Genomic DNA, 18,226 nt, shown 5'->3' on the forward strand with positions numbered 1-18,226 from the left:
TGTTCCAGGCTCATCTTGTGTGTTATTTCATTTTTTGTAGATTGGTTCGAGTGAGTAAAAACTACCGATCAGTCATCAGAGCATGTATGGAGGAAATGCACCAGGTTGCAAGTAAGGACTGTGTGTGCGTGTGTGTGTGCATGTGTGTGTGTGCGTGCATGTGCGTGCGTGTGTGTACGTGTGTGTGTGTGCGTGCATGTTGGTATTTTGAGTATGTAATCTATGCATAAATACTGTGAGGTAAAGTTTGATTGATATTCCAATCCAAAACTTACGTTTCCATCTTTCATAATCCTTACTTTTTTGGTAATCATTTAGAGTATTTTTTTTCTTTTGAGACTGAGTGTTGCTCTGTCGCCCAGGCTGAGGTGCTGTGGCGTGAACTCAGGTCACTGCAACCTCCACCTCCCAGGTTCAAGCGATTCTCTAGCCTCAGCCTCCTGAGTAGCTGGGACTACAGTTGTACACCACCAAGCCCAGAGTTCTGGGATTACAGGAGTCAGCCACTGTGCCTGGACTTTTTTTTTTTTTTTTTTTTGAGACAAGGTTGCCCAGGCTGGAGTGCAAAGACACATTATGGCTCACTGCAGTCATGATCTCACCTCCTGGGCTCAAGTGATCTTCCTACCTCATCCTTCCAAGTAGTTGGGACTGCAGGTGTGTACTACCATGCCCAGCTAATTTAAACAATTTTTGTCCCCTCTTTTCCTCAGAGACCTTTGTTCTGATAATTTTTTAATTATTTGTAGAGACGAGGTCTCCCTAATTTTTTCAGGCTGTTCTTGAACTCCTGGGCTCAAGAAGTCCTTTGATATCAGCCTCCCAAAGTGTTGGGATGACAGGTGTGAGCCACTGTGCTTGGCATGTCAGAGACCTTTATGGTAGCTGTGTTGCAGTTGAAAGTGCCATTTTGTAACTTGAGGGCCTTTGGTTTGAGAATTGAAGGGATATGAAGCATTAACAACAACAAAAAAATCCATAATTAAAAGAGATTATAATGTCTTTTAATTTTTGTCATTAAAAGAAATAAAGGCTCAAGCCATAGACCCTGGAATATTCAACTATGACAATAAGCCTAAGAGTTCCATTGCTCACTTAAAATGTTTTGTGTTTTGCTAGTTGCTGCTAAAGATCCAGCCAATGGCCGCCAGTTCAGCAGCCAGGTAAGGGGAGTCACCTTTATTGTTTTAGCACGACTGTGTTCTGTGTCCTGGGCACCCACCTGGGTGGCTTTGCAGTTCCTGTTATGACAGAAGTCTCTTCTTTTCAGGTAGATAGACAGCTCCTTTGGGTGACAGTGATTGTCTTGCCCCCTTCAAGGTGTAGCTCACAAGGAAGTGCTTGTTAAATACTTGAATGAATGTTCGGTTCCTTTTCTTTTTTTTCTTTCTTTTTTTTTTTTTTTTTTGAGATGGAGTCTCGCTGTGTCACCCAGGCTGGAGTGCCCTGGGTTCAAGCATTTCTCCTGTCTCAGCCTCCCGAGTAGCTGGGATTATAGGTGCGTGCCACACCAAGCCCAGCTACTTTTTGCATTTTTAGTAGAGCTGTGGTTTCACCATGTTGGCCAGGCTGGTCTTGAACTCTTGACCTCAAGTGATCCACCCGCCTTGACCTCCCAAAGTGGCGGGATTACAGGTGTGAGCCACTGTGCTGGCCCTGAATTTTCCGTTCTTATGGAACATATATATCCTGACCAAATTGTGTTGAGGGGTTGTCACCTGAAATGGAGGACTAATCTTGTGAGATCACTGCTCGGTCTCATAAACACTACTCACTTCTTGAACTCAACATTTTTTTTTTTTTTTTTTTTTTTTTTTTTTGAAAGACAGGGTCTCTCTATGTTGTCAAAGCTGGTCTCGAACTCTTGGGCTCAAGTGATCCTCCTGCCTTGGCCTCCCAAAGTGCTGGGATTATAGGTGTGAGCTGCCACACCTGGCGAAACTCAATTTTTTTAATTTAATTTTATTTTTTTTGAGACAGAGTCTCGCTCTGTCACCCAGGCTGGAATGCAGTGGCGCGATCTCGGCTCACTGCAAGCTCCGCCTCCCGGGTTCACGCCATTCTCCTGCCTCAGCCTCCCGAGTAGCTGGGACTACAGGCGCCCGCCACCATGTCTGGCTAATTTTTTGTATTTTTAGTAGAGACGGGGTTTCCCCGTGTTAGCCAGGATGCTCTCGATCTCCTGACCTCGTGATCTGCCTGCCTCGGCCTCCCAAAGTGTTGGGATTACAAGTGTGAGCCACCGCGCCCAGCCAAACTCAACATTTTTACTGAGTTGCAAGTGGCTCTACTTTACTTGGAGCTGGAAGATGACTTACAGTATCTTTTTCCTTAGTAGATGCTTCATATTAGATACTTTTCAAAGTCAGTAGTGACTAGGCAGTAATTCACTGTCTCTGAAGTACCCTTATGTCAAGTCATCAAGGTGTCTGTGGACTGAAGGATGGTGAGGAAGGGAAGCCCGCGTATTCCTAAGGGCAAGGTCCATGTCTGATTTATTTCAGGGTCTTATATTGGGCTTTCACATTAATAGACTGTTTCCTAAACTTCAGTCCTTGGAATACCAACTTCACAATTCTTGCTCTGTCTACGTGTTTTGTGTCATCTACTGAATATTTTTCTAAATATTGTCTCTTCCTTTTACTCAAATGAAGCACCTTGCTAAAGCATCAGTTCATCGAGATAGGCTGGGCGCAGTGGCTCACGCCTGTAATCCCAGCACTTTGAGAGGGCAAGGTGGGTGGATCTCTTGAGGTTAGGAGTTCGAAACCAGCCTGGCCAACATGGAAACCCCATCTCTACTAAAAATACAATATTTAGCTAGGCGTGGTGGTGTGCACCTGTAATCCCAGCCACCCGGGAGGCTGAGGCGGGAGAATTGCTTGAACCCTGGAGGCAGAGGTTGCAGTGAGCCGAGATCATGCCACTGCACTCCAGCCTGGCTGACAGAGTGAGACTCTATCTCAAAAAAAAAAATGCTGGGTGTTGGCCAGGCACGGTGGCTCAAGCCTGTAATCCCAGCACTTTGGGAGGCTGAGGCGGGTGGATCACGAGGTCAGGAGATCGAGACCATCCTGGCTAACGAGGTGAAACCCCGTCTCTACTAAAAATACAAAAAATTAGCTGGGCATGGTGGCAGGCGCCTGTAATCCCAGCTACTGGGGAGGCTGAGGCAGGAGAATCACTTGAACCCGGGAGGCAGAAGTTGCAGTGAGCCGAAATTATGCCACTGTGCTCTAGCTTGGGCAACAAGAGCCAAACTCCATCTCAAAAAATGAATAAATAATAATTGATGACATGCAAGTTATATTTTTTTCTTTTTTTAAATTTTGAGACAGGGTCTCACTCTTGCCCAGGCTGGAATAGTGGCACGATTATGGCTCACTCAGACTCAACTTCCTGGGCTCAAGTGATCCTCCCAACTCAGCCTCCTGAGTAGCTGAGACTACAGGGATGTGTCACCACACTTGGCCAATTTTTATATTTTTTGTTGAGATAGGATCTTGCCATGTTGCTCAAGCTGGTCTCAAACTCCTAGACTCAAGCATTCCACCTGCCTTGGCCTCCCAAAGTGCTGTGATTACAGGCATGAGCTACTGCACTTGGCCAAGTTATTTTTGTAATGCACAGTAAAATAAAATCACAACCACTAAAATAAAATAATGTTGGTCTCCATCCCACCACCTAACGTCCTCACGCTGGCTCCCCTGTGGGAAATCCTCCAGTAGGATTTCAGTAACCTTTGGGTTAAGGAATAACTGTCATGTGAGTCAAGGTCTGCTTTATCCCTTGGCTCTGAGAGCAAAACTCAGGAATCATTTCGGGTGAAACCTGTCCCCATGTCTTCCTTAGGTCTCCATTTTGTCAGCAATGGAGCTCATCTGGAACCTGTGTGAGATTCTTTTTATTGAAGTGGCCCCAGGTAAGCATGGAATATCTTACCATAATGTCATAGGTGTCCCCTTCCATCTTCTGCTCTTTCCTCATCTTTCCTGTGCGTGGTGATGAGTGTTTTATTCCTGAGAATGTTCTTTCCATCATTATAACCACGGGAAATGGTTAGAAAACACCCAAAGAAACCTGACCATTTTGTCAGGTGCTGCAAAAAGAATCATGCAGAGTGCCTCCAAGAAACCTAAACCCTGACAAGTACTGAGAAATATTAAACTAGTGTGTGAAAGGGGGTGTCAGTGTCAGTCCATCATGGACTGGCCAAGCTTAAGAAAGTTTTGTGAATGTGGGGTGGGATTAGGTGGTGAGAGGCAAAGTCACGTTGGGAATTCTGTCACAAATCATTGGGACAGGGCAACTCTGTGTGTTAACTCTGCCAATGGGTATTAACTCTGCCAATGGGAATTTTTCTGTTGATCTTTTTTTTTTTTTTTGAGACAGAGTTTCGCTCTTGTTGCCCAGGCTGGAGTGCAATGGCGTGATCTCGTCTCACCGCAGCCTCCACCTCCCAGGTTCAAGCGATTCTCCTGCCTCAGCCTCCTGAGTAGCTGGGATTACAGACATGTGCTGCCACGTCTGGCTAATTTTGTATTTTTAGTGGAGACGAGGTTTCTCCATGTTGGTCAGGCTGGTCTCGAACTCCCAACCTCAGGTGATCTGCCCGCCTCGGTCTCCCAAAGTGCAGGGATTCCACGTGTGAGCCACTGTGCCCAGCTTTCTGTTGATCTTGAATTAAACTGTGGTCAGTATAGTGTCATGGCCTGTATGAGCTCTCTGTGGATCTGCTGCAGCTTTTTTGCATTTCTTTTAAGGATTTATGTTTGCTATTTTCCATAAATGAGTAGTAACCTCTGTGTAGCCCTAGCATTTTATTCATACTCTTGCTAAAGAAGTGAGAAACTTGAAATTAGAGTTGGTTGTTCAGGGGCCTCCCTTCTCCAGTGGATTTTTGAGGAGGTTACAGTTGGCCCTTTGTATCTGCAGGTTCTACATCATGGATACAGAGTGCTGGCTTTACTCTGTCATTTTATTTCATTTTATTTTTATTGATTAATTGAGACAAGTTCTCACTCTGTCACTTAGGCTGGAGTGTGGTGGTACAATCATGGCTATTGCAGTCTGGACCTCCCAGGCTCAAGCGATCCTCCTGTCTCAGCCTCCTGAGTAGCTGGGACTACAGGCACCTGCCACCATGCTAGGCTAATTTTTTGTGTGTATATGCTGGGGGAGGGGAGACAGGGTCTTGCTCTGTCACCCAGGCTGGAGTACAATGGTGTGATCACAGCTTAGCAGCCTTGACTTCCTGGGCTCAAGCAATCCTCCTGCCCAGCCTCCCAAGTAGCTGGGACCACAGGCATGCACCACCACACCCAGCTAATTTTTGTATTTTTTTTGGAGAGGAAATTTCGCTATGTTGCCCAGACTGTTCTTGAACTCTTGGGCTCAAGCAGTCTGCCCATCTTGGCCTCGCAAAATGCTGGGATTATAGGCGTGAGCCACCATTCCTGCGTCGGCTAATTTTTTATTTTTTTTTGTAGAGATGGGGTCTCCCTATGTTGTCCAGCCTAGTGTCAAACTTCTGGGTTCAAGGGATCTGCCTGCCTCAGCCTCCCAAAGTGCTGGGATTACAGACATGAACTACCATGCCCGGCCATATGTTTTGTTTTGTTTTGTTTTTTGAGACAGTCTCACTCTGTCACCCAGGCTGGAGTGCAGTTGTGCGATCTTGGCTCACTGCAACCTCTGCCTCCTGGGTTCAAGCAATTCTGCCTTAGCCACCTGAGTAGCTGGAATTACAGGCATGAGCCACCACGCCCGGCTAATTTTTGTATTTTTAGTAGAGACAGGGTTTCACCATGTTGTCCAGGCTGGTCTTGAACTCCTGAGCTTAGATGATCCACCTGCCTTAGCCTCTGAAAGTGCTGGGATTCCAGGTGTGCGCCACCAGCCCCCTGGTCATATGTTTTTATCATCATTGCATACCTGGCTGCTTGCTAGCTAGTCATTGTGGGTTCCTAAACGGCCATTACTTATGTAGCTATTAAGTATTTGTGAAGAATCTGGAGTGTGGGGTGGTGAGGTCTGCATTCCATGTTCACCCCTTTCTGGGGTCAGTTAAAGATGGAGCTGCTTCGCACAGAGGTAATATTTGGTGAAAGTGCATTTGCTTTTTCCTAGCACAGTCCTTCATTCAGGACCATGTGTGTGACTGCTTAAAAGGGATAAACCTATGTAGTCAGCTTGTCTGCCTTAAAGTTCTCTGTTCCTTGGATAAAGGAACTTGCTGCAGATGAAGCTGAGGCTTTTGTGTGTGATGAGAGTCTCTCCTCCCAGCTGGCCCTCTCCTTCTCCATCTCCTTGACTGGGTCCGGCTCCATGTGTGCGAGGTGGACAGTTTGTCGGCAGATGTTCTGGGCAGTGAGAATCCGAGCAAACATGACAGCTTCTGGAACTTGGTAAGACAGGCCGGGCCCCCACCTCCCACCATGTGTTCTACTGTCCCTGGTGCTGCCGGGTGGGTCCGAGGACACCCACTGAGCCTCCAGCAGTAGGCTGGCTTTTGGAGTCTGTTACTATGGAGACTCTTTTGGATCTTTTTTTCCCTGCTCTATGGGAAAGTCTAAAACCGAGGTACCATGTAAGAAAAATAATGCTTTGAAGACTTTCCAGGGTAAAAGGAAATTTGATTTCTTTGTGGATCTAAGGAAGAGAAGACACAAAAAGGAATACAAAACCGTTTTTTTTTTTTTTTTTTTTGGAGACAGGGTCTCAGCTGGGTGTGGTGGCTCATGCCTGTAATTCCAGCCAGCACTTTGGGAGGCCAAGTCAGGAATCTCTTGAGCCCAGGAGTTTGAGATTAGCCTGGGCAACAAAGTGAGACCCTCCATCTCAAAATAAATTAATAAATAAAAATATAAAAGAGAAAAGATAGTCTGACTGTGTTCCCCAGGCTGTTGTGCAGTGGCCTTATCTTGCTCACTGCAACCTCCGCCTCCTGTGTGGTCCTACCACCTCAGCCTCTCAAGTAGCTGGGACCACAGGTGCCAACCACCATGCCTGGCTAATGATATAAAACCAATTGACAGGGGCTGGGGTGCATACGGGTTTGGATATAAATGAGCTTGCACGTTACTTGGGATTATCAATTTCGAAGTCAGCATGTCGTATGTGTGTATATGGATGTATTTTCTATGTGTTAGGTAGTTCCATTCACCTCTGCTGACTGACCCAATTGGGAGGTGGCAGGGAGGAGATGGCTAGTTGACTGGGCTAATGGAAAGTCGATTAAACTTATAAAACCTGAAATTGGGAACAGATTGTGAGGACAAAAAAAAAAAGAAAAGAAAAGAAAACCTGGAATTCGGCCCAGCATGGTGGCTCACAGGAAGTAGTGGGCCAAATGTTTGAGTCTCTGATTGATTCGCTAAGGTTTGTTGTTGTCATTTAGAGACAGGGTTTCGCTTTGCGGCCTGGGCTGGAGTGCAGTGATGCGATCATGGCACAATGCACCTTTGATTTCCTGGGCTCAAGCAATCCTCCTACCTCAGCCTCCTGAGTGGCTGGGACTACAGGCGCACACCACTACGCCTGGCTAGTTTGATTTTTTGTAGAGGTGAGGTTTCACTGTATTACCCAGGCTGGTCTTGAACTCCTGGGCTCAAGCAATCTTCCCACCTTGGCCTCCCAAAGTGCTGGGATTGCAAGTGTGAGCCGCCATGCCTGGTCATTCACTGAGGATTTATTGAGTCCCTACTGTTTGCAAGGCACCAAGGAGACACCATGACTAAAACAGGCAAAGATTCCTGCCTTTATGGAGTTTATATCCTGTGTGTGGAGACAGAACAGCAACGCATAGGCTAGTACCATGTATCCTGGCACATAGTGAAATGCTCTGGCAAGGTGCCAAGAAGGGAGGGGAGGCTGCAAGTGCTGGAGGGGCATCAAAGAAGGCCTCCCTCATGAGAGATTGGAGGTGAGACCTGAAGGAGGTGAGGAGAGCTAGGCTGAAGAAAGCATTCTAGATAGCAGGGCCTGTAGATGCTGTGTTCTAGAGCCAGGGTGGGCAGGAGGGGCTGTGCTGTGTAGGGGTAGGTGGGAGGGATTAGCTGGGGAGATAAAGACAGAGAGATACCAGGCCAGGTCTGAGATGGGCCCCTGGGCTGTCACTGAGACTTTAGCTTTTTGCAGCCTACATAGCAGGGTGACTAACAGCATGGTCTGTGGTGCTACACTGCCTGGGTTAGCATTCCAGCTTTGCCTTTTACTAGCTGTGAGGTGGGTTTTTTCTTTTTTGAGACAGAGTCTCTCTCTGTCACCTAGGCTGGAGTGCAGTGGTGTGATCTCAGCTCACTGCAACCTCTGCCTCCGGGGTTCAAGTGATTCTTCTGCCTCAGCCTCCTGAGTAGCTGGGACTACAGGCGCGTGTCACCATACCCAGCTAATTTTTGTATTTTTAGTAGGGATGGGGTTTTACCATGTTGGCCAGGCTGATCTCAAACTCCTGACCTCGTGATTCACCCACCTTGGCCTCCCAAAGTCCTGGGATTACCAGCATGAGCCACCATGCCTGGCCTTTTTTTTTTTTTTTTTTTTTTTAAATACGGTTTCACTGTGTTCCCCAGGCTGCAGTGCACAATCAATACTCACTGTAGCCTTGGCCTCCAGGTCTCCAGTGGTCCTCCTACTTCAGCCTCCCAAGTAGCTGGGACCACAGACATGTGCTACCACCACCAGCTAAAGTTATTTATTTATTTATTTATTGAGATGGCGTCTTGCTCTGTTGCCCAGGCTGGAGTGCAGTGGCGCTATCTCAGCTCACTGCAACCTCCGCCTCCCTGGTTCAAGCAGTTCTCCTGTCTCAGCCTACCAAGTAGCTAGGATTATAGGCATACGCCATGATGCCCAGCTGGGTTTTTTTTGTTTTGTTTTGTTTTTTGTATTTTTAGTAGAGATGGGGTTTCATCATGTTGGTCAGGCTGGTCTTGAACTCCTGACCTCAAGTGATTTGCCTGCCTCCCTCCATCCCAGCATCCCAATTTTTTTTTTTTTTTTTTAGCCGGAGTCTCGCTCTGTTGCCCAGGCTGGAGCGCAGTGACACGATCTCCGCTTGCTGCAAGCTCTCCCTCCCGGGTTCACGCCATTCTCCTGCCTCAGCCTCCTGAGTAGTTGGGACCACGGGCGCCCGCCACCACACCTGGCTAATTTTTTAATTTTGTTTAGTAGAGACGGGGTTTCACCATGTTAGTCAGGATGGTCTCGATCTCCTGACCTCATAATCTGCTTGCCTCGGCCTCCCAAAGTGCTGGGATTACAGGCGTGAGCCGCCCTGCCTGGCTAACCCAATTATTTTTTATTTTTATTTATTTTTTGAGGCAGAGTCTCACTCTGTTGCCCAGGCTGGAGTGCAGTGGGGCGATCTCAGCTGGGATTATAGGCTCTCGCCATCTTGCCTGGCTCTTTTTTTATTTTTAGTAGAGATGGGGTTTCACTGTTTTGGCCAGGCTGGTCTCGAGCTCCTGACCTCAAGTGATCCGCCTGCCTCAGCCTCTCAAAGTGCTGGGATTACAGGCTTGAGCCACCACATCCAGCCAGATTTTTTTATTTTTTGAACTCCTGGCCTCAAGCAGTCCTCTTGCCTTGGCCTCCCAAAGTATTGGGATTACAGGTGTGAGCCACTGTGCCCGGCCACTAGCTGTGAGATCTTGAGTGAGCTACTTAACGGCCTTAAGGGTCCTCATCTGTCCAGTGGAGATAATAATACCTGTCCCATGGGGCTGTTGTGATCATTAGTTAAAGGAACATAAATGTGGGTGAAGTAGTTGACACGGCTGATGCACAGTAAAAGCTAGTCTTTTACTTCTAAGCCATGTGGGGTGAGGAGGCATGGGAGAGCTGAGCAGAGGAAGCCCGAGATCTTACTTAGGTTCCCAAAGGCTGTCCTGGCTGCCATGTTGAGACTACAGCAAGGATGGAAACAGGCCAGTCTGGATTCTGCTGTACTAAGCCAGGCAAAAGATGGTGGTGGTGTAGGCTGGATATGTTTGAAGAGAGTTGATGGGGTTTGCTGATGGATTGATTTGATGGGGGCATGCAAGAAATAGAAGAATGTGGGAGGATGAGGTTGGTGAATTGGAGGCAAACTGGTATTTAATTTTAGACATGTTTCTCTCGTGTGTGTGTTTTTTTTTTTTTTTTTTTTTTTGAGACAGAGTTTCTGTTGCCCATGTTGGAGTGCAGTGGTCGGATTACAGCTCACTGCAGCCTTGACCGCCTAAGCTCAGGTGATCCTCCCCACCTCAGCCTCCCAAGTAGCCAGGACTACAAAGGCGTGCCACCACGTCCAGCTAATTTTTGTATTTGTAGTGGAGACGGGGTTTTGCCATGTTGTCCAAGCTGGTCTAAAACTCCTGGGCTCAAGCAATCCACCCTCCTTGGCTTCCCAAAGTGTTGGGATTACAGGTGTGAGGCACCATGCCTGTCCGACAGGTTACGTTTTAAGATGCCTATTCAAGATCCAAGTGGAGATGTTGACTAGGCACTTGGATATACAAAGCTGGAATTCAGACAAGGAAGTTTGGGCTAGAGAGGAAAAGTTGGGAGTTATCAGTATGTATCTGTATATATATTTTTTATTATTTTATTTTATTATTATTATTTTTTTTGAGATAGAGTTTTGCTCTTGTTGCCTAGGCTGGAGTGCAGTGCCTTGAATACGGAATTAGTGAATATCGAACCATTGCTCCTAGGGGAAATACAAGGTTAGTTAGGTTCCTGCAAGCCTTTGGTCTCATTTTGTTCAACCAGTCAATATATAACTGATCACTTATTTTATGTGTGTGTCTGTTTAGAGACAACTTACTTGACATAATATTGTTGATTCATTAACAATGAAGTCGGCCAGGCGCAGTGGCTCACGCCTGTAATCCCAACACTTTGGGAGGCCGAGGCGGGCGGATCACGAAGTCAGGAGATCGAGACCATCCTGGCTAACACAGTGAAACCCCATCTCTACTAAAAATACAAAAAATTAGCTGGGCATTGTGGCAGGCGCCTGTAGTCCCAGCTACTCGGGAGGCTGAGGGAGGAGAATGGCATGAACCTGGGAGGTGGAGCTTGTAGTGAGCCGAGATCGCGCCACTGCACTCCAGCCTGGGCGACAGCAATGTCTCAAAAAAAAAAAAAAGGAAAGAACTCAGGGCCAACAGCACTATAATTCGTGTCTGAATGAAGCTTATCTAACACCTCCCATAGTTCTTGCACTTAGCAACACTAGAAAGCACTTCAGTACTACACGTGGGGACCCAAGAAAATGTACAAAAATGAAAAAAATGTGGCACTAACTGCATCACGATAAAGCCTTGTTTAGTGTGTGTCAAGCAACTCAATATTCTTGCCACTCTGAATTTTGATTTGAAAGTACCACAAATACTGATTTGGGGGTTACGGATAAATTTTAGTGAGTAGGCAGATTCAGAGATAAAGACTGAACAGTGAAGACTATTTGCATTGAGTGTATATTTTATTTTATTTTATGTTATGTTATGTTATTTTTGAGATGGAGTCTCACTGTCACCCAGGCTGGGGTGCAGTGGTGTGATCTTGGCTCACTGCAACCTCTGCCTCCCGGGTTCAAATGATTCTCGTTCCTCAGCCTCCCGAGTAGCTGGGACTACAGGCATGCACCATCACGCCCGGCTAATTTTTGTATTTTTAGTAGAGACAGGGTTTCACCATGTTGGCCAGGCTGGTCTCAAACTCCTGACCTCAGGTGATCCACCCGTCTCGGCCTCCCAAAGTGCTGGGATTACAGACGTGAGCCACCACGCCTGGCCTGAGTGTATTTATTTTACATATTTATATTTGAACTGAAACTTTTATGAACCATTTTATTTAATGCATTCTGATATTTTCTATTATTTCATTTTAATTTTTTTCCAAACAAAACTTCTCACATATTTATTATTGAACCAACCTATTGTAGAGCTTATAATCAGAGAAAAATGATTTTCTCAACAAAGTATGTCCACCTTTCCAGATAGTGGTGACAGTTTCAGCTTGCTGTGATAAGATGATAGTCTTACGTGTAGACTCATCTCATGTGTAATTCCTGGCAGACCCAGCTTGGTTCTTCTTCAGTCCCTCCTCTTGGGGTTGTAGCTAACTGTATTAGCAGTTTTGTTTTATTTTTTTTTGTTTTGTTTTTTTGAGATGGAGTCTCACTCTGTCGCCCAGGCTGGAGTGCAGTTGCACAATCTCAGCTCACTGCAACCTCCGCCTCCCAGATTCAAGCGATTCTCCTGCCTTAGCCTCCCAAGTAGCTGGGACTACAGGCGCCCGCCACCATGCCTGGCTAATTTTTTGTATTTTTAGTAGAGATGGGGTTTCACCATGTTAACCAGGATGGTCTTGATCTTCTGACTTTGTGATCTGCCCGTCTTGGCCTCCCAAAGTGCTGGGATTACAGGTGTGAGCCACCACGCCCGGCCCTGTATTACCAGTTTTAATCTGAATCCACTGGTGAATGGGACGATTTTGCTTTTGTTTCTTGGCTAGGAACTGCATGATCCTGGACGTTTTGTGAGAAGACGGTGGGAGAAATAATCAACAGCACACACCATGATGGTGGAGAAGGGGTGGGGGGAAGCGGGTAGAGGAACATGTTTTTCTGTTTCTTTTATTTTTGAAAAGCTGGGGCTGGGCGTGGTGGCTCACGCCTGTAATCCCAACACTTTGGGAGGCTGAGGCGGGGAATCACTTGAGGTTGGGAGTTAGAGACCAGCCTGGCCAATATGGTGAAACCCCATCTCTACTAAAAACACAAAAATTAGCTGGGCGTGGTGGCATGCGCCTGTAATCTCAGCTACTTGGGAGGCTGAGACAGGAGAATCGCTTGAACCCGGGAAGTGGAGGTTGCAGTGAGCCGAGATTATGACATTGCACTCCAGCCTGGGCAACAAGAGTGGAACTCTGAAAAAAACAAAAACAAACAAACAAAAAGGTGGTCACAGGCTATAATGGACTACAGCTGGCTGCTTGAAAAACATAGTGGAGGTGACAAAGCCATGAGATTGGATGTGATAGATTACTTCTGGAGGGAAAGAGCCATCATTCTTCCCAGGGCAGACTCAGGGGCAGAAAGAAGCCTACGTGTGAGGAGTTAAAAAGCCAAAGTGTGGGGTGAGAGGACTGGCCTCCTCACACCTTGGCAGGGCCAGGCCTCCTGCCAGTGCTCATGGGCCCGGATCTCCTCCCAGGTGACCATCTTGGTGCTGCAGGGCCGGCTGGATGAGGCCCGACAGATGCTCTCCAAGGAAGCTGACGCCAGCCCCGCCTCTGCAGGCATATGCCGAATCATGGGGGACCTGATGAGGACAATGCCCATTCTCAGTGTACGTGGGGGTGGCTTTGCTCTGCTGGGTCACAGGAGATGCATGATTCACTAAATATAAAGGGTTTGGATGGGATGACGTCTCATGGCCGGTCTCTCCCTTAGCCCGGGAACACCCAGACACTGACAGAGCTGGAGCTGAAGTGGCAGCACTGGCACGAGGAATGTGAGCGGTACCTCCAGGACAGCACATTCGCCACCAGCCCTCACCTGGAGTCTCTCTTGAAGGTCTGGGAAGCAGTTCAGATTGCATCCATGTTGGCTTCCTGTGGGGGCTGTGGCATCCAGTGCAGCAGTGGCAGGAGCTTGTTCCTCCTCGGATAGGGCTGTCTGTTGCTCTGCCGTGATGGCGAGAGCTTTCAGACTAGTTGAAATCCAGTGCCCTTAGCTGAGAGCAGGCGCATGATGGAGAAGGTACCCCTGAGAGGAGGACAGAGTTCAGCACAAATGTCTCTCTCCTCAGATTATGCTGGGAGACGAAGCTGCCTTGTTAGAGCAGAAGGAACTTCTGAGTAATTGGTATCATTTCCTAGTGACTCGGCTCTTGTACTCCAATCCCACAGTAAAACCCATTGATCTGCACTACTACGCCCAGGTGAGTGAGCTCGGGGAGGGCAAGGGTGGGGGTAGGAGTCCTGGGGGTGCCCTGATGGGTCATTCTCTTTGAATTCCTCCCTGAGGAACAGGAAGACCCTTTCCTTTGGCCCTTAGTGAAAGAACATGGCACCCTTCTCTGGGGTTCCTTATACAGCAGCCCTGCCTGCCCCGAGTCTCTGCTTCCATCCTCGGGATTGAGTGTCATCACCTTTCCACAGTCCAGCCTGGACCTGTTTCTGGGAGGTGAAAGCAGCCCAGAACCCCTGGACAACATCTTGTTGGCGGCCTTTGAGTTTGACATCCATCAAGTAATCAAAGAGTGCAGGTAGGATCTCTCCCACCCCCCACTGTAACCATTTTTAGGTGTACAAATATCACCACCTTGCGTTTCTAGAGTGGCCTGTTCCTTCCTTACCCTTCTTCCCTCAGACCTGCTATCTTAGTCCATCTCACGCTGATATTACAGAATACCTGAGACCAGGTAATTTATAAAGAAAAAGATATTTTCTCACAGTTCTGGAGGCTAGGAAGTCCAGGATCAAGGCACTGGCAATGTTGCTGGTGAGGGCTGCTCTCTGCTTCCAGCATGGCACCTTGAACACTGTGTTCTCATGTGGTGGAAGGGCAAGAAGGACAAACTCCCTTCGTCAAGTCGCTTTATAAGGGCACCCAATCACATTCATGAGGGAGGAGTCCTCCTGGCCTAATCACCTCTTAGAGGCCCTACCTCTTAATACCATCGCATTGGCAAAACTGGGGTTTTAGAGGGGACCCCTTCAAACCATAGTATCTGCTCCCCTGCTTGACTTGCCACAGGTAGATAATGGCTTTTCTCTGGGTGAGCTTAGGGACTTCCTGGAGGCTTGAGGGCTACCATATACATAACTGTTTCCATTTCAGGGATGTTTATTTAAAATAACATTGTGGGAAACTACTTTGACATTTAAAATCTAGAAAAAGCCAGCAAGCCTGTTTCTTGGCACCTAATGGACACGTAGTCACCTTATGGGGTGGCGTGTTCCAAGAGTCTCACTCCAGTGATGTGAGCTACCGAACCACTGGGCTTGAGGCTGGGTATTATTCGGAATTTCCAGCCCTCTGTCCAAAAGAGGGTGTTCTATGATTGCACTGAATCTTTAGCAAGGCAGGAAAGGGAGTGCCAAACATAGCCAAACATAATGAATCAAAGGTAAACCTTTCCAGAACTCTCCATATATGGTAAGTCAGAAAGAAGGTCCCCTTCCTTCTTGTGCACCCTGGATGGTGGGCATTGCACTGAAGACCTGCTGGGAAGGGAGGAAGTGGGTAATGGCAGAAGATGGCCTTGATCAGGTGTCAGATTCACTGACCTCAACTGGCTCTTTGTAGATCTGGGCATGGGAAGAGTTTCCTTCACCCTACCTGCTCTTCTTGTTTTGGCCAAAAGAATGCCAGGGCTTCAAGAAAATGATACTAGATTTGGGGAATGAAAAACAAGTTTTTTGTGTGTTTGTTTCTGGGTTTTTTTTTGTGAGACAGAGTTTCGCTCTTGTCACCCAGACTGGAGTGCAGTGGCGTGATCTCGGCTCACTGCAACCTCTGCCTACTGGGTTCCAGCGATTCTACTGCCTCAGCCTCCCAAGTAGCTGGGATTACAGGTGTCCGTCACCACGCCCAGCAAATTTTTGTGTTTTTCAATAGAGACAGGGTTTCACCATGTTGCCTAGGCAGGCTGGTCTGGAACTCCTGACCTCAGGTGATCTGCCCATCTCGGCCTCCCAAAGTGCTGGGATTACAGGCGTGAGCCACCGCACCCTGCCAAGTTTTTTTTTTTTTTTTTTTTGAAACAGGGTCTCACTTTATCACCCGGGCTGGAGTGCAGTGGAGTGGTCTCAGCTCACTGCAGCCTTGACCTCCTGGGTTCAAGTGATCCTCTTGCCTCAGCCTTCCAGGTAGCTGGGACTACAGGTGTGTGCCACCATGCCTGGCTAATTATTATTATTTTTTTTTGGAGAGATGAGGTTTCACTTTGTTGCCCAAGCTGGTCTTGAACTCGTGAGTTCAAGCGATCTGCCTGTCTGGGCCTCCCACAGTGCTAGGATTACAGGCGTAAGCCACCATGCCCGGCCTAAAAGTCAAGTTTTGTGTCAATATTTTCACAGGCCTGTAAACATCGTGAGAAGTCCCTGCATGGAGGAATTAGTGAGAATAACTTAAAAACACACAAACACACCATCATTTGGCTTTGTTGGTGTCTCTGCCCATAGTTGAGTATTCTAAATTTCCTGTGCTATAACAGTGAGTGAGTTTCACTAGGGCTTCCTTTATAAGCTGTATCTAGATTTTTAGGAATAGAACAGATTTGAGCAGAACAAGTCTCTTGGATGCAGGGAGTATAAAAGGGGAAAGCATCCTGCTGTTTCCAGTGGCAGAAGAGAAAGAGAAGTACCAATGAAGAGGGGTGAACAACATCACTCTCGTGCCGGACGCAGACAAGGAAGGATTAGGCTTGCAGTCCCCCAGTCTCAGCCTCTCTCCACTCTCACAAGCAGGAAGGGATCTGAGCTCTGTTAGTGGGAAATCTTGGAGTTTGCATTTCTCTGATCGCGAGGCTACCTCCTGTCCTGTTTTGAAAGAGGAACAGAAAAGAGAGCTTGTCCCAGGAATTGTGAAATGGGCTGCAATGTCTTCAGAGGCAGTAGCAGTTTTAGGAAGTGTGCCCTCCTGGCTCTGGGGAAAGGTTGAATTAGGGTCTTGTGGGCACTTGTTTTCTCATGGGATGTATCAGTCAGACCCATGCACAGTTCTGGGCGGCAGGGAAGTGTGTCTCTTTCTGGACTTGAGCCAGTGGGCTGTTGGCATGCTTTTTTAAAGGCATTAGAAAGAAGGTTTCTTTCTTTTTTTTCCTTTCCTGTTCACACCACCTTCATATGAACATGGAGAAGGGAGGTTTCTAAGTGGGCCCCTGATTTACTCCTATGTCAATAATCGTGCCAGACCCTAAGGGGCAGAAAAGGCAGCCAGGGGATCCTGACTCAGAGGCTGTAGTTCCTCAGCCCTGCTAAAGGGCCAGGGGTTTGTCTCTCAGTGCCTGGGTGGGCACGCTTGACTGCTAACCCCTCAGCTGAAAGGAGATGGCAGGAGTCCTCCACAGGGTCCCTTCTTCCCTCCTGGCTTACAGCTTCCTCTGAAGACGGGCCAGTTCCTTGCTATCTGGCAAGAGGAAACAGCTGGGGTGCACTTCACTGGGAGTTGGGCGAGATGTCGGCAGTTTCCTGGTGCCCTTCAAGTCCTCCAAAAGTATCGAGCTAAAAGGTGACAAGTCTTCCTTCAATAACCAAGAAGAGTTCCAGCTTAATGTCTGCTGAATCTAGAATCTTCTGACTTGTATTTTGGCCCAGCCCACAACCTTGGATGCAGGGTGCAGCAGTGTTTACAAACCTCACACCCCATTTCCAGAATAGCAGGCAGAGGCACTGGAGCTTTGATTACTCCAGAGCCCCCAAAGAGCAAGATGGGGCCTGGGGAAGGAGTTGACAGTAACCTTAGTACAGGACAAACAGCTCATTTGGGGCTACAGTTGCTCAGAGGGGTCACCTTCACCGTAGCTGGTCTTCCCAACTCCACAGCGTTCTCTCGTTTTCAGCAGAGGACTACTTTGGAGCTGATAATTAGGCCTTTCCCGCCTTGAATGTTAAGGATGCCCGCCTGCTCTGTGTCTCGGCTGCTCACTCAGAATCCTTCAGACAGACAGAGAGAGAGAGTGTGTGAGAGTGGGAGTGTGTGCGTGTGTGATCTAAGACCTGTGTGGTTCAGGCCTGCTGGGCCCTGTAGGGAGACTGTGGTGGCCTTGTGCAGCACTATGTCTGGTCTCCGTCACTTGAGTTGTGTTGTTAGTTCTCTGCTCTCAGTGCTTGCTGCCTTCCAGCCTTGGAGGCTGCTGGATCCTTTGGGAAGACACCGGGCACCGTCTCAGCCCTTCCTTGCACTTGCGGGTGGCTTTCGTGCAGGCTATAAGGCTTTGGCTCCCTTAGCCTGGGTCCCCTAGAGCCTTTTCACTGGCTTCTCTAATGGTTTCGACATAACCATCAGCTAGAAATCTGGGTAGCAGCAGCTGTTTTGGGAAGCTGAGGTGTCCTTTCCCCTGGCCCAGCCCACTCTGTCCCATTTTTTTCCCCAGCTTTATTGAGGTGTGATTAACAAAGTAGTATGTATTTAAGGTGTACAACTTTTTTTTTTTTTTTTTTTTTTCTGAGACAGAGTCTTGCCCTGTCACTCAGGCTGGAGTGTGGTGGCACGATCTCAGCTTAC

General features: G+C 47.7%; 2 protein-coding genes across 6 annotated transcripts in view; one reads left to right on the forward strand and one right to left on the reverse strand.

The window, feature by feature from the left end:
• NUP85 (nucleoporin 85) overlaps positions 1-18,226 on the forward strand; it is a 31,239-nt gene that overhangs the window by 7,473 nt on the left and 5,540 nt on the right. For 2 of the 3 annotated variants that reach the window (XM_054456345.2, XM_054456348.2), the window contains 8 exons: positions 41-111; positions 1,120-1,163; positions 3,853-3,922; positions 6,286-6,407; positions 13,206-13,340; positions 13,445-13,567; positions 13,803-13,934; positions 14,155-14,261. In XM_054456345.2, coding sequence (XP_054312320.1) covers positions 41-111; positions 1,120-1,163; positions 3,853-3,922; positions 6,286-6,407; positions 13,206-13,340; positions 13,445-13,567; positions 13,803-13,934; positions 14,155-14,261 — 804 coding nt within the window. The remainder of the gene's footprint in view (positions 1-40; positions 112-1,119; positions 1,164-3,852; positions 3,923-6,285; positions 6,408-13,205; positions 13,341-13,444; positions 13,568-13,802; positions 13,935-14,154; positions 14,262-18,226) is intronic. The other variant, XM_054456347.2, reaches the window with a different exon arrangement.
• The window catches only part of GGA3 (golgi associated, gamma adaptin ear containing, ARF binding protein 3), a 34,232-nt gene continuing 32,252 nt past the window's right edge, over positions 16,247-18,226 (reverse strand). For 2 of the 3 annotated variants that reach the window (XM_063657106.1, XM_063657103.1), the window contains one exon: positions 16,247-17,655. In XM_063657106.1, coding sequence (XP_063513176.1) covers positions 17,644-17,655 — 12 coding nt within the window. In that variant the 3' untranslated portion in view covers positions 16,247-17,643. The remainder of the gene's footprint in view (positions 17,656-18,226) is intronic. The other variant, XM_063657102.1, reaches the window with a different exon arrangement.

This window comes from Pongo pygmaeus, chromosome 19, assembly GCF_028885625.2.
Source record: "Pongo pygmaeus isolate AG05252 chromosome 19, NHGRI_mPonPyg2-v2.0_pri, whole genome shotgun sequence".
In the NCBI taxonomy this organism is placed as follows: Eukaryota; Metazoa; Chordata; class Mammalia; order Primates; family Hominidae; genus Pongo; species Pongo pygmaeus.